Genomic DNA, 14,762 nt, shown 5'->3' on the forward strand with positions numbered 1-14,762 from the left:
ATAATTCTCCATTATTCAGTGATCTATCTGAAGCAAAACTTAAGCAACCATGTGCACCATTGTTGATCAAGCACCTCACTATGTAATGCACCAACCACCTTCGACATAATCTTTGGTTCACAACACGCAACAAATGGACTCATTGTTTAGAAGGGGTGGATTTCAAGATATAGCAGGAACAGATGCACAAAAGTTAGCTATTAGGAAGATATTGTGAAAGATATCCTTGGCAGGACAAGACAAGCAACATAAATCAGTAAGCACTTACCAGATTCAACATCAACCACAACTGTACGTCCACGATTCCTTCTGGAATTGTTTTTGGCCTGAAGGAAAAATGTTCCATAGAAAGATTACATAACTAATTTAAAAAGAAAACTGAACTTGAAGTAGTAGGGGAAGAAGAACAAAGAGATGATAAATCGATTGATGTACTTCTGCAAATGCCCTTGGTGAAGAAATAACAACATCATCATCAAATGCCTCCAGATCAATTGGTGGAGGCACTGCAGTGTCTCCTTCTTGAGCTGCTTGCATGTCCTGTGACCTAGTACGACTAGAAGGCCCCTCCTGATCCCGACTTTCACATGGCGGCACAGCATTGAGATCAACATCTAACATTCGTTTCCTACTTCTAGCCCTTGTATACCTCCGAATCTGGTCCTGGCTGCTCATGATATAAAAGATTGCAAGTGCTTAAATCTCCTGAGGATCATCCATGAAAAAACAAACTTCAGTCAAGCTGATAGACATTCCATAAAATCTCAAATCTGGATAAAGAAAAGAAAAAAATGATAGTTGAGAAATGAATCGATCCAGCTAATTGAATATGTTAATCTCAAGGGGAGAAGGGGCTAAAGGAGCCTATAGAGAAATAAGATATGTATACTTGGCATCATTAGCTTTCTTGGGTCAAACTGAATATCTTTAAATCAATGGGATCTCATTCAGGTTGCTTTCAGGAAAAAGGAATGCATGAAATAAAATTTTCACCCCTTTTATTAAGATGGATCAGTGTGACACAGTGATCAAAACAAACTAGAAAATTGACAAAAGAGAGCAGCTAAATTGTACAGGTTAAAAGGAGAATTGTATGTTCAACATGGATTGTTCAAATATTTTCTGAGTTTTTTAGAACTTTGACTGGCACTAATTTTGTCTTGAAAGATAAATATATGCCAAATGCAAGTTCTCTGAGATTGGAATCAGAGGCACGAGGATATGGTTCTCTTTTTCCTAAATAATGACGCCAATATGAAAAGGGAGATATATGACTCGTTTCTTTAACATTGTAAATTTTCAATGTTAACATAGTTTGTTATTGATAAATTCAAAATGCAATAGAAAAATTGTTTAAACGATTTATGCCAAATCCAGATGCATTTAAGATGGCTACTTCCACCTTAAACTGCAAAACAGTCTCAGTTTAATTCCCATAGTTGTGCTTTTCGAATTAGTAATGACGCCTTCTCACGCTTTTTAAGCATGTTTATATACATCAGGCACAAAGGCTTGGTGAGGCGGCAACATGTTTCTGAAGAAAAATTTCAAGGCACAAAGTCGAACAAAAGAAAATTTTCTTTGAAGACCACAAATCCTTCTCGAGGACCTCGTCACAAATTCTACCCAAACTCATAATGTGCAGATTAAAGCATATGCACATCATGTAGCACATAAATGGGACACTAAACCAAGCACATAGAGACCCCTCTAAAGTCTAAACACACTCCAGCATCTGCCCTCGCGATCTGCCACATATATACTTTTACCAGATAACTAGTGCCCACTGTGCTATGGCCTCATTAGTGTGGATGCCCAGTTTTCAACTCTAACATAATAAACATTATCTTAAGGTCCTACTTATGCGATCACCAGACCTTCAGATACTTCTCCTTTCTAAATATCAAAGCACCACAAACTAGGACTAACCTCCACATGATACACCTCCAAATCTATAGTTCGGAGGAGCCATTAGAGCCCTGACCACTGTTATCTGTGCAAGCACACTAATCCATTGAGCCATCGTACATTATATTCAATCTTAATATTCTGAAATGCCCAAAAAGAGGAAAGTAAAATGGCTAATCTGCAGAACCTGAGAGTTGAGAAGCATTGATATTATAAATGTGTTGCATTAACTGTAAAACTCCATGAAACAACATTTGTCCAACTTTAGCCAGCATCACCATGCCACATCCCTTTCAGGATGCATGACTCAGAGGTATCCCTGCACATTATGGTCAAAGAGTCCGACTCCAGGGACCAATGCTTGTAAGTTCACTTTTCCTGCTATAGTACTATCTGTGCAAGGAGTTTTGGTTGGGCAATTTTCCATGTAAAAAAGGAGATATGTTTCAAAGAGGGACGCAAATCGCTATTTGCCTAATCAGTTTATTTTTCGCATTTAAGCAGTCCAAGAAGTAGCCTAAAGGCTAGTGCTTGGCTGTTATGCAGAGTCTGAGACAGATATAAGAAGGTAAGGGTAAATTATGGTGTTAACAGCTACAATGCAATGGTAAAAGCTCATCATACATTACAGCTACACATGTTGTCCCAACAAAATAGAGAACTCTGCAAGAACTCCCCCTCTTTAACTGGCAAGTGGAACTTAAATAATGGCATGGCATAGCTAGAGTACATATGATCATGTTGGATTACAGCCTTCCAGTGAACCAAGAATACTTACTAGGTTTGCGGATATAAACTAAATTGCAGTCTAGCCCACAGTGACATATTTCCAGGTGAACAAGAAGTGTTGAAGACCAAACAGGAACTCAAAAAACTCACCCAATATAGAGCAAGCAATCCAAGTTCAGTAGCATGGATTCGCTACGCCTGCCTACTACCATGGGTGTCAGAGTTAAATAAATTCCAGCCTAATTATTTTACTAATGTGATTTAAAGTGAACTACTCAGATTTAATATTTATATCCCATTAATCACTTCCTTGAATCAGTTCATTTAAAATGTTTGAATCATATACATCAATTCTCAAGCAAATTAACTTCAACTGATGCAACTGCAACCAACTCGAAAATGATGATCAAAAACTAAATGAAGATTGCTTAACAATCATAACTCGTTCTAGTTGACAGGATTGAATTACAAAAGTTTACCTTCTTCAATCTCTTCTCAAGAGCATATGAAATGACGTAAAAATTTAACAAATTACCTTTTCATAAAACAACATTGTTCTTAGTGATGATCATCAAAACAAGCAGACTCACAAAGTTTCAACCTTTCCTTCAAACAATGAGCGAGTAATAAACTGTTAATCATTCTTAATGCCTTTAAAATCACTAACCTTGAAGATATAATACAAAACTAGGGTGGAAGAAACCCCGATTTATAAAACCCTAAGATCACAAAAATAAAATAAAATAAAATAAAGTTGGGGGAGAGAAGGGGAGGACTCTAAAAATACCGATCCATAGAACCCCAATTACAGAAGCACACAATGCAAACGATCAAGAAAGCCCCAAAAAAAACCCTAACTAAAAAAGTAAACATCAGCCCTGCATAGACCGACACACAGAACCAAGACAAAGCGCCGTCGAAAACAAACAAAAATGCATAAACAAAGTCCCACTCATAAACTTGCTGTGATTCATGAATCGGTACTAACGGAAAATCTAACCTGATTTATTGGAATTGTAAACCAGTGAAAAACCGAAAGGTGTAAGTATATTTGTATCTATAAGTTGTGAATAGAGAGGGGGAGGAAGAGGAAGAGGAAGGGTTTTCTTCTTTCTCCTTAAATAGGGATTGTGAAGGAACTTACATAGATAGATATGGACAATTTCGCACACAGTAACATGTATTGGTATGTGAGGACGGAAACGGAAAGGGAAAAGACACGTCTCAGCGCTGGTATACACGTAAGTGCACACGAAATCGGTAAAGCTGTGAAAATTCTCCGTTACAAAAAAATGAATAAAAATTCAGATTAAAAGCAATATTCTTCTTTTATTTTCCATAATATAAAAATCTTCTAAATCATTACAATAGGTATATTTTGGGTTGCTGAATAATTAATCGACGTTTTCCAAAGACTACAATTAATTGAATTCTTTTTATAAAAATAATTACAAAGAGTAATTCATTAAAGAAAAATATAATTTATATTTCCTAACATTGTTAAAACATTGATATCTGTCTCAATAATACGTAGTAATTCAATGCATTAATCATCCCTTTACATATTGCTCAAGTCACTCGGTTTCCATTCGATAATACAACTATATTTTACATTCATCAGGAAAAGTAAAATCAAATGGTTATCAAGTCACCTTATTTATGAGCAAATAGTAGTAATTTTGCAAGGAAAATGTCACACTTGTGTTTGGCATAGAATCCAATGTTGGAATGAATCAAAAACTAAGAGATACATTTATAGGAGTAGTCAATCATGTTATTACCACTGTTACACACAAGCTAAAACTATTTAGAGAAAGCATTAGTAAGACAACACACATCTATGGATATCAGAATTACAGTTGGAGGAGGAGAGTGAAAATGGTCGGTCAATAATCCTCATCACAAGAGTTTCTCTGTCAACCTGATCATGAATGAATTTACAGCAACTGCCTCCAGAACTATCCATGACGATTCGAAAAGCTCATGAAAGTACTCCGCTCCTGTCTCCTCAGCTGCACTTCTGAAAGCAATGCCGAATGCGTTTCCTTGAACTGCACCAAGTCGAGGCTTCCCACAAATGCCAACAATTAATACCTTCTTCTGCTCTTGAGTGTAGCAAACGCATATGAGAGGTTTCATTCTAGCTCCCTTCTCTCGTAGAGCGTCCATCAGGAAGTACCCGAATTTAGTCAAAGCCTGAGGGTGGCACAAGAGCTTTGTATCAGCTGAGTCTTCGAGTTTCACCCACCTAAATTTACTCCCACTTCTTATCGATCCCTTCTTCGTTATGGCTGTGCTTCCTTGTCTAAGGACGGCCCTTTGCACCTTAATGGCCTGCCGCATTCCCGTCTCCAGTTTGTCAAGCTTGTTTAAGGACAAGGCATCATAAGCTATGCCAAACTGCTTGGACCCAGAGGAGCCGTCTGACTCTACAGATGACTCGAGAAGGGCAGTCACCCCATATACAACATCCGCAGCTGAGATTTTTGAGCTATACCCATGCAGTAGAAGGAAACCTCTATAATAAAAATCTGTGAGCCCAAACTCTGGTAGATATTGCTCAAACATGTCCTTCATCCTGTGTTTGATCTCCACACTCATGTACTGGAATTTCTGTTTGCACTCTTCCCTTGCAAACCCCATCCGAGCTAAAAGAAGCTGCATCTTTTTCAACCCATTGTCACTCCAAGTTTTCAGTTTCGTGGCAATATAGGATGAGCATAGCATTGAATCAAACAAGTTCCATTCTTGCAACAACATTAGCCTCGGCTCATCCTCATAAGAGATTCTAGAAGAATCAGGCACAGTGACCTTTGTGCCGTCCTTGAGCGTTACTGAAGTAACAGCATCCAAGTTTCCTGAGCTATTAATGTGCTGCTCAAGTTCCATAACTCCAGCCTGGTATCTCTCATCTGTTAACCTCTCATGCACAAACTGATCAGTTAAAGCCACACAAGCCAACCAGAGTAACTCATTTTTGTTCTTCCTCAATGAATGAGACAGCTCGTACATCAGGCACCCTGACGGCTTCCCATGGAAAGTGCCCATATAATAATACTCTCTTTTCAACTTCCTGAAAAGTTTAACAGGATTGCTCTCATTTTCATCCGAAACTCTCCTCTTCTTTCTACTCCCACCCCCACCCTCCTCCTCGTTATCACTCTCATTTTCATCCTCGCTATCAGAGTCATCTTCAACCTCATCATCACTGTTCAAATCACTTGCATTAGCAAGAGCAGATACATCAAAGTCATATGCCAAATCAGCCTGATGTTCATCATCCCTTGTATAAAGAACCACCACCCGATCATTCTGGTCGCTCAAATTATGCAAATGAATTGGCCTATGACTATCAACAACAAAAACACGGGCTGAGGGGCCAATCTCCAGATCCCTCCTAAGATCCCTATGACAACCCCAATTAATCAACAAAATGGTAATGGGCTCATCCGATGATGAAGTCAAGTTAGGCCCAGCATACTTATGAATTTCTTTGAAGCTCGAAACCGGATAACAAGCATACCTAATCGAATCTGATTCAAGAACATGACCTATTATTTTCAAAGCACATAATGAATCTACGTCCGAAGTTGAGGGGAAAATTAGCAGGGGAGCACATGAAGCTGAAGCTATAGCTGACTCCCTTAGCCTCGAGTAAAACGACTCAATACTCTGCTCCCTCACCATAATTTCTCAAATGAACAACCTCAATCTCACCAAAAAAACAAATCTTTCCAGCAAAACTACGTGGGCTCTCATGAAACAGCGAAATTTCACCTCAGCATTGAGTCAGGCACTCAAATTGAGACCTAAATTGACGAGATGCAACAAATTAAGAAAACAAATGCGAGAGTTTGTGATGTGGGTTCATGTTCACTGAATAGAAGGAAGCCAGATCAATTCACACTGGCATTGATTCAGGGGTTCGCAAATGTACCTGAAAATGGGCTTGAAGCTGGAAACGCGGGCCCCTTTTCTGCTTCGGTTTCAGCTGCGATTTTCTGGTTCAAGAAGGGCAGTGAGAGAGAGACAGAGAGAGGGAGAAAAGGGTCTCGAATTGATTTGAATCCCGTTGACGATTTCTACACGAGAATTCGAAAATTTTGAAGGGGGGCGCCAAGAATTGGCGCTGAAGACGGGAATTTGGTTTTGGATCATAAGTTTTAGGAAGACGGAAATGCCCCCAATCATTTGGGATTAGAATTAGATTCAACTTTATTTCAATTTTTTCACGTGCCTTACTTTTATAAAAGCCAATATTTAATAAATCTTCTCTTATTTAAATATTTGAATATATAATAAATTGGGACAAGTTTTATACTCCACCTGAAATATAGCATATCTACTCTTTTTTTTTTTTTAAATTAGGAATATATTGAGAATTATATCATGTAGTTCCATCTCATGTGTTATAATGAAAATGTCCCAAGTAAAATAATATAAGTGTCCAAGACTATAACACATAAAATATTAAATTGAGATAATATTTGTATGTTAAGTACATGTGATTGGAAGAATGTGAATATAAATTTGTATCATAAATTTAAATGGGAAAATTACAATCTTTGGATTGAAAGACAATTATGTGCTCAAGTATAACCTTTAATTTTCCCTTTCAAAATCAATTATGTACCAAATTTCATCATCATATATGACTTGCATTATTCTCACTTATCCAAATAAATTTTTTTATTGTAAATAATATTGCATATTATAATGTATATATATATATATGTATGTAATAGTGTACCACGTAAGCAAAATATTTTTTGAATATATGAATATCATAATATGTAGTGTGTCTATTAAGTGTCTAGTTAATTCTGGCATTTAGCAAACCAAAACCTGTGTTTTGAGTGTGCACGCAATTTCTCTTAATAATCACTTTTTGGAATTTAATTATACCAACAACACACTATGATAAAATAATCATAAAAATAGATTCCCTTAGTTCAGATGAAGTAGTAAGTTACAAAGCAAATGAGTCCTCTGCTTTCCGGAGTAAACAAAAACAAGAAAAGAACATAGGAAAATTCTAACAGCTGCCTCTGTAACACAAACAATCCAGTAACATTGGAATAAATGAATCTAACATAGTACAAGTTGGAAGACTGGAAATAAAAGGAGCAAACTACTAATGATCACCTGAAAGGCCAGAGATGATGAGCCAACAACCTATGAAGACCCCCCATGTTTATTTGTCACAAAAACCACACTAAAGAATTGAAACAAAGCACCATCTCTGCGTCAGAATAGCCTCCCAGAGCCATTTACGTGTTTAATATAGCTCAAGACGTCCAAGGAAATGAGACCATCTTCTCATTCTACCACCACGGAAAGCAGCATTTCTGCATTAAACAAGGAGATAAGAAAGAATCGGGAGTGATCAAGATCGCGGGAGTATACTGCATGCAATGCTTGGTGCAGGTTTTCAAAAACGAACCTTAGGTTCATTGGATGGTTGGTTGCGTGTGCCGTAAGACAGATGATTTGGAGTGCCCATAACGTTCCCAGCCCCAGTTCCTGTGTTCCTTTCCTCCCGCACTTTGTTGAAGATATGAGTGAAGTTTTCAGCTGATTGGGGATCGTTCTCGTTCCATTCGCCAAATCTTGGAACGGCAGCCCCTTTATCAGGCTACAGTTTGAAACATAATGAATTAGAAGAAGGTTGCGGCAGTCGTCGAATTTTAAGTTTAATGTAAATGCTTCAAGAATGTGTATGCATCGACTAGATCCGATTTGTTCAAAAGTTTAGAAATGCAAGATTAATTGAAACCCCACAGAATAAAATGACATCTTACACTTTCATCTCCCCGAGCTGGCCTTAGCCGGGGTTTTGCAGCAGTGCCATGACTACTGTCATGGCTTTTTCCTTCCCAAGCAGGAGATCCACTGCCTCTCCCCGTAACTTTCGCTTGATAGTGTGGATGAAGTGGTGACCGCTCAAAGCTTTGATCAGATCCTGCGCTAGGCCTTGCAGGCCGAGCTGGCCTTTGTCCGCGACCACCATAATTTGATTCATTAGTAGTTCGATGACCCATGTTCTCGTTACGAGCCGGAGAATTACTGAACTGCCTAAAATCACCATCTTCTCGGCTCACTCTATGTTCCGGCGTCGTCGGCCTGACAGCTCCTCTACCAATTGGTTCCTCTGGTCTAGTTCTGGACGGACGAGCAGGAGGAAGAGGTGGAGGATCACTGCTGGGGAACATGTCTGGATTTTCTTGGGGATCGTTTGGATTTATCATCTTACCACCTCTATTTTTCCTTGCTTTGTCAAAGAAAACTGTGTAAGGAACATTGTCTTCATTTTCCCAGTTGCCAAATTTTGGGACGTTTGAACGCTGCGTTTATAACAAAATATAATGTCATTCCCTTCACTAATATGCATTAAAGCAGTTGGTATACGTGAAGAGGGTGCATCATATTGTTTTTCATATATAAATAAATGAGCAATAGCAATTCATTCCTCTAAACAAACTATGGCATAAGCTACGGAATTCAGGAAGAGCCAGAGTCCAAATTCTCCACACATGGATTGCAAAACAGATATTCCTACAGAAGAAAATTTTCTTGCAACAATATTAGAACCCAGAAAAGGTAAAATAAGTGCCTGATTACTGGTATTCATCCCTATGTAATAAACTACTGATAAAAACTTGGTCTGCTTAATGAAGTTTACACCTTCACGTTTCTCATTTTATTTTTCTGAGTAGTAACAGAAAAAAGTACAAATATGGGATAAATGCATTTTCAAGTTGTCATCGTTAAAGTTTACACCTTCCGTTTCTCATTGTCATTTTCCTCCCATTTTGTGATGTTTTTTGGTTTATTCACTTTTGAAGTTTGAAGAAAAATAGGAAAAATTGGTTCAATGGATTACAATTTGAAAAACACCACAAAATGGGAGAAAAATAGCATTTTTTTCCACTTTAAATGAAATTTTCGTTAAGTTTAACCGAAGGACCAAAAGTGCCAAAAGAAAAGTTAAAGTTTGAGGACCAAAATTACAATCCTAATTGTTTGAGGATCAAAATCGCATTAGTACCTATATTTGAGAATAAAAAATGCATTTATCCCGTACAAAGTGTAACATAAAAAAATGCAAATCTCTTTCTCTTAGTTCATCAGATCTTTTGGAATCAAGCGTTCAATTAATTAGGCGTAGCCGTGCATAACCTTACATCTCAGCTAATAAAGCAAGTGTTACATCCCTGCTTAAAACCTTGGTAGGAAAAGGCAGAAGATGGCGTGAATAAATCATCGGATTTAGGAAAGAAAATCGAGTAGCAATTCAAGGGAATATGCAGAAACAGGCATGGAATCCATTAGGTTCTTTATTGAGAGAAAGCCTAAAGAATTAATCTCAAACCCAATTCACAACACAATGATACTATCTGGAGAAGTAACTTTCATATATGGGACAAATTACCATACTACATCCAGACAACGTCAAAGTGGAAAGATGTTTGTCCCAAAAAAAAGGGGTTTAATTAGAACAACATTAGATGTAGACAAGTGCTCCAAGTATTGAAGTCAGAAGTCAGGAGATAAGAGATGAACCAAAACAGGCAGTCAGTAACCACCTATCAAACTTATTCTCCTTCATCTCATCAGAATCAGCCCACTACTTGTAAACAAACAAGATTACAGCATCAGAATCAGCCCACTTACAGAAACGTTTTAGTGCTCTTACATGCTATGAATTGGATCTGTTGAGCCCGAACAAAGTAAAAACAACAAGATTTTCCAAACACAGACATCAACGAAAGATTCAAACCCACAATTAGGCAAAGAGAGGAGAGATAGAGAAAAACAAGCGGTGAATGTGAAACATCAAACTTACAACAAGAGAACATCATTCAAAACAAATATACGCCATAATAATAAGAGAAAAAACAGAAAGCAATGATCTTGGGCAGAAGCAAAGGAAAAATTAACAGAGAGAGAGAAGGTAAGCTTACAGCCATTTTTCTTCAACAAGACTTGAAGTCAAAGCTCAGAAACAATAGAGAAGGAAATCAAAGCAGGGCTTCAGAATTCAAGAAAGAAAACTGTGTCTTAAAGACCAACACCCAAAGCTCCTCAACTCCAAGAAGAGTTAGAGAGAGAGAGAGAGAGGAGAGAGATGTAGAGGAGAAATTGATGAAAATGAGAAAGAAGAAGTAAGAGGTTGATCAACCATTGACCGGCGCCACCGGTTATGGTTGACTATTCGCCTCCCTCTCTCCCCCAACTCCAACTCCAAGTTCCAACCAAGTCTTTACTCGTCTTGAAAATTTCTTCCCCTGTTTATCTGTAGCGTCTGCGCCCAACCTCCACGTACCACTTCCACTATTCCTCTGCATTCCAACATCACCTTTTCCATATCTATGCTGCACCCTGCACCCACCTCTTTTCACATTAAACATTATTAATTACTCCCCAATTTTCCTGCTCACCCACCTCCTTCCATTATTATTAAACTCTTCTTTAAATATAATAAACATCCAAGTTTGTTGCTTTATATGACTATAATGTCTCTTGACACTGTCCAACTTACAATGTTTGATCAATAAATATTATAGTTTAGTATCTGAAAATAAGATTATATATTCCGTAGCAATTAAATTCTCTTAATTGAAATCATATAAATTTTATTTTATTTTCATCAAACAAAATTTTAGTGTATACAAATAGAAAAATTCTCGACACCCACAAACCACGAGCAGGAATTAGTTTCATGTCTAGTGGGCTTAATTAACATATCATTGGAAAAATAAAAAAATAAATAAGAATTTGAAGTAACAACAAATGCGGTTAGATAATTCAATTTTGATTATAATTTAATAGTTGCCATAATTTGAGTGTCTGAAAACAGTCTTCGAACAGGAAATTTGGGTGTTTAAGGTGGTGAGGTTGAAGTTGAACAAAGCTTAGCAGTTTGACTTGGAGGTGCAATAATTGGTATTATAGGTTTGAGGTGTGTATTTTATTTAATTAAGAAACAAAACAAGTGCAGAGCATGTCTAACTGGGCTTTTAATTAACAAAAACATGTATTGTTGACCTGGACATTGGACATTGGACATCCAAACCAAACCGTAATGTGCTTAAACCCACACACTAATTCAATTCAAGTTGCATCAAATCAAATATAAATGACACCACTCTTATCATTAACGTCCACTTGCTTCCTTTCTTAAATCACCACATAAACCTCTTTCAACCAATTAACTACAACTCTATTTACTACTATATTTAATGTTCCATAAATTACTCTCTCTCTATATATATATATATGTATGTTTGTGTGGAGGGGGGTGTGTGGATGTGTCTTATTTATTTACAACTTGTTCCGATCTTTTTGTCTGATTCAAGTTATTGAGTTTCGATAGGTGAGATATGTGCGTCTTGAAGTGGGTGTTTTTAATCATCAATTTTCTGTAATTATTTTAATTTTTAATTCAGTAAATTAATTAAGTTTTGATGAGGTCAGACCAATTGCATAGACGGGGCACCACCTTAGGGAGGTTGGGTTGGTTTGTCTGGGCAACCGGAGACTGAGGACAAAGGTAACAAGGCGGCTGGGGCTGCCCATTTTATTTGATTTTTTATATTTAATCCAGAAAATAGCTGGCGGGCTGTGTTTGTCTGTTGGGGTTGACAATTCTTGAAGTCAACTCCTAAACAAAGACCAAGAAATACAAGACTTTGAAGCATTAAAATTTGAATGACTGCAGAAGAAGTTGGAAGAGAATTGGACAATATATATATATATATATATATATATTTACATTAAATAAATAACTATCCGAAAAATGCTATATTAAATTTTTCATAATTTTATTTATAAACTATAAATTTATTTGAGGCACGCCATTTTCTTTTTGAAATGATTATATAATCTTAATTTAGAGGTGGAAACAGGCAAAGAAACAAAGAGAATTGAAGAATGTAAAGGGCTATTTTTATAATAGAAGATTATATTTTACAGAAGCAATATATTGCAGGGTGTAAAATGGCAATGGTCATAGGTCGAGATTTCCTATGTTGAACATTTATTGCCATGAAGGAATATACAAAGATTTATTTATTTTTTGGGCCGAGGGATCAACCAAAAATAGGTATAAAAATTGTTGCAGCCCATTTTCAAATAAAGCCCAAATAGTATGGGCCGTTGAATGGGTCATCCTCACTTTTCCTAAAGCTCATTTTTACCAGAAAGTGAAATATAAAATATTTTGTTGTGATATTTTTTTTTAAGTCTAAAAGATTTATCAGAAAACTCATAAAAAGCAAAAAAAAAAAAAATGTTGAGGTTAAGATTTATGTCCCATTTTTAAATCAAATGCTAATATATATAATTATTTTAAAATTTTCATAATGCATTTCTGTATTATGATATGATGGTATCAATGACATATCTCAAAAGTAAAAAAAAAGTATGCTTTCTTTATTCAAAATTATTATCTATTTCGTGTGTGAAAATATCGCACTACTTAATTTCAAACTAACTTATATCATATGGTCTATTTTTTTTCAAATTATTTTATTAATATTTCTTTTATACTATTCAAATACAATAAAAAACAATTAGATTATTCGTTATTGCATTTAGAAAAATAAACATAAAACCTGCAGAAGAAAACATATATTCTGAAAGAATTGAATAAGTAATAAAAGATGCCCAAATGTTAGCCTAATCTTTAATCCCACAACCCAAGGAAGAAGGAACAAAACCATTCTTGTGTCTGAATGCTGCAACTTTAACACATGATGCTAAATTACTGATACACCCTCGTACAAATATCAATTTCCCATTCACCCTTCACACACGAGAAATAATGCTTTGCTTTGCCTTCACTTCCACTTCTTGCTGTGTTAAGTAATTTCTGTGGAGAGTAAAACTTTTTTGACTGCTGAGCGCACCCCTCTCATGTGTTTTTTGCTTTTCTTTCTCTTTCTTTATTGCCCTGTAAAGCATAAACCCTCCCACTAATCCCCATAAACACCACACCATTAATTTAGACTTGAGGGAGTAACACACCAAACCAGGGGGAAAAAAGGACAAGAATTGTGGAAAAAAGAAACGGGTTTTGTTCACAAAGTTGTATTCTAGTGTACTTTTTTCCCTTTTTGTTAGCAGCTAATTTCACAGATCTGTGGCCTTAACCCCTCACATTCTGCCTTTGAGAAATGGGGTTTTGCTTTCTTCCAAAAATCCATTGTTATTTTTGTTTAAAATCAGCGGATAAAAAGGAATAAAGATTCTTGCTTTTTTCATAGCTTCTGCAGTTGTTTTTTCAAAGATTTGATTTTTGGGAATAGGGAGTATCTTATACTTGATTCTGAATGGATATCTAGAAGAAAAAGGGCTTCTAATATATATAATTGATTGTCATTTCTGTTTCTTTGCTCATTTCTTGGAGAATTTATCTGCAATATCAAGTGGTGTTTGGTTTTTTTCCATGAATATCATCTCCAATTGAAGAAAATCTGAACTTGTTTGGTGTGGAAGAGAGGTGGGTACGCTTCTTTTGGCAAAGATGATACCTTTGTTCTTTTTGGTTGTTTGTGCGGAGGGTTTGGTAGCATTCCTTCTAATGGTGAAGATTGGGCCATTGAGGGAACTGGTAATAAAGGGTTTGGATCAAGTGAAGATGAGAAGGGCTACAGTTTTAACCATTGCTGGCACTATTTTTGTCATCCTCTTATCAAACTTATTTAGCATACTCAAGATTCAGAACAAGGGTGCTAAGCATGGTACCATGACACCTATGGATCAGGTGCTTTGGAGGACAAACTTGCTTGAGGCTACTCTCATGGGTATGATACTTCTCATTTTGGGTACAAGGATGTGTTCTTGTTTTCTTAATGGAATACTTGATTTCTTGTTTATGTGCTAAATAAATTGCTTGTAATTGCTATATTTGATTTCCCTGTATGTTTTTGCTGCTTGTAGTTGTTGGTATCAACCACTATGTGAGGTTTCCTAATTGTCGCAGTGTTTTACTGTAAATTGACAGCAAAAGCAGCAGCAGATGATTACTCATTTCCTGCTAATTTGAATCTCGACTTTATTTGTTTATGCTTGTTTCTGCGTCTTTTATCACTTTGTGTAGAATATCTTGTTAGAAATTGATA

General features: G+C 36.5%; 4 protein-coding genes across 6 annotated transcripts in view; 1 reads left to right on the forward strand and 3 right to left on the reverse strand.

The window, feature by feature from the left end:
* Positions 1-3,918, reverse strand: part of LOC105170140 (E3 ubiquitin-protein ligase RNF4) — a 6,294-nt gene extending 2,376 nt beyond the window's left edge. For 2 of the 3 annotated variants that reach the window (XR_848474.2, XM_011090772.2), the window contains exons 1-3: positions 3,638-3,775; positions 436-705; positions 269-326 (exon numbers count right to left, since the gene is read on the reverse strand). Coding sequence is in view for 2 of the 3 variants with exons in the window: in XM_011090772.2 (XP_011089074.1) it covers positions 269-326; positions 436-675 (298 nt within the window). In the remaining variant the exon portion in view is untranslated. The other variant, XM_011090773.2, reaches the window with a different exon arrangement.
* LOC105170141 (cell division control protein 45 homolog) lies at positions 4,304-6,985 on the reverse strand. The gene is made up of 2 exons (XM_011090776.2): positions 6,575-6,985; positions 4,304-6,446 (listed from the first exon to the last, which is right to left on the reverse strand). The coding sequence occupies exon 2, from the start codon at positions 6,322-6,324 to the stop codon at positions 4,537-4,539; it is 1,788 nt and encodes a 595-aa protein (XP_011089078.1). The 5' UTR covers positions 6,325-6,446; positions 6,575-6,985; the 3' UTR covers positions 4,304-4,536.
* LOC105170142 (RPM1-interacting protein 4-like) lies at positions 7,559-10,899 on the reverse strand. The gene is made up of 4 exons (XM_011090777.2): positions 10,602-10,899; positions 8,439-8,981; positions 8,081-8,272; positions 7,559-7,985 (listed from the first exon to the last, which is right to left on the reverse strand). The coding sequence occupies exons 1-4, from the start codon at positions 10,605-10,607 to the stop codon at positions 7,962-7,964; spliced, it is 765 nt and encodes a 254-aa protein (XP_011089079.1). The 5' UTR covers positions 10,608-10,899; the 3' UTR covers positions 7,559-7,961.
* The window catches only part of LOC105170143, a 2,901-nt gene continuing 1,608 nt past the window's right edge, over positions 13,470-14,762 (forward strand). The window contains exon 1 of the mRNA XM_011090778.2: positions 13,470-14,444. Coding sequence (XP_011089080.1) covers positions 14,165-14,444 — 280 coding nt within the window. The 5' untranslated portion in view covers positions 13,470-14,164. The remainder of the gene's footprint in view (positions 14,445-14,762) is intronic.

Source organism: Sesamum indicum, linkage group LG9 (assembly GCF_000512975.1).
Source record: "Sesamum indicum cultivar Zhongzhi No. 13 linkage group LG9, S_indicum_v1.0, whole genome shotgun sequence".
NCBI classification, from domain to species: Eukaryota; Viridiplantae; Streptophyta; class Magnoliopsida; order Lamiales; family Pedaliaceae; genus Sesamum; species Sesamum indicum.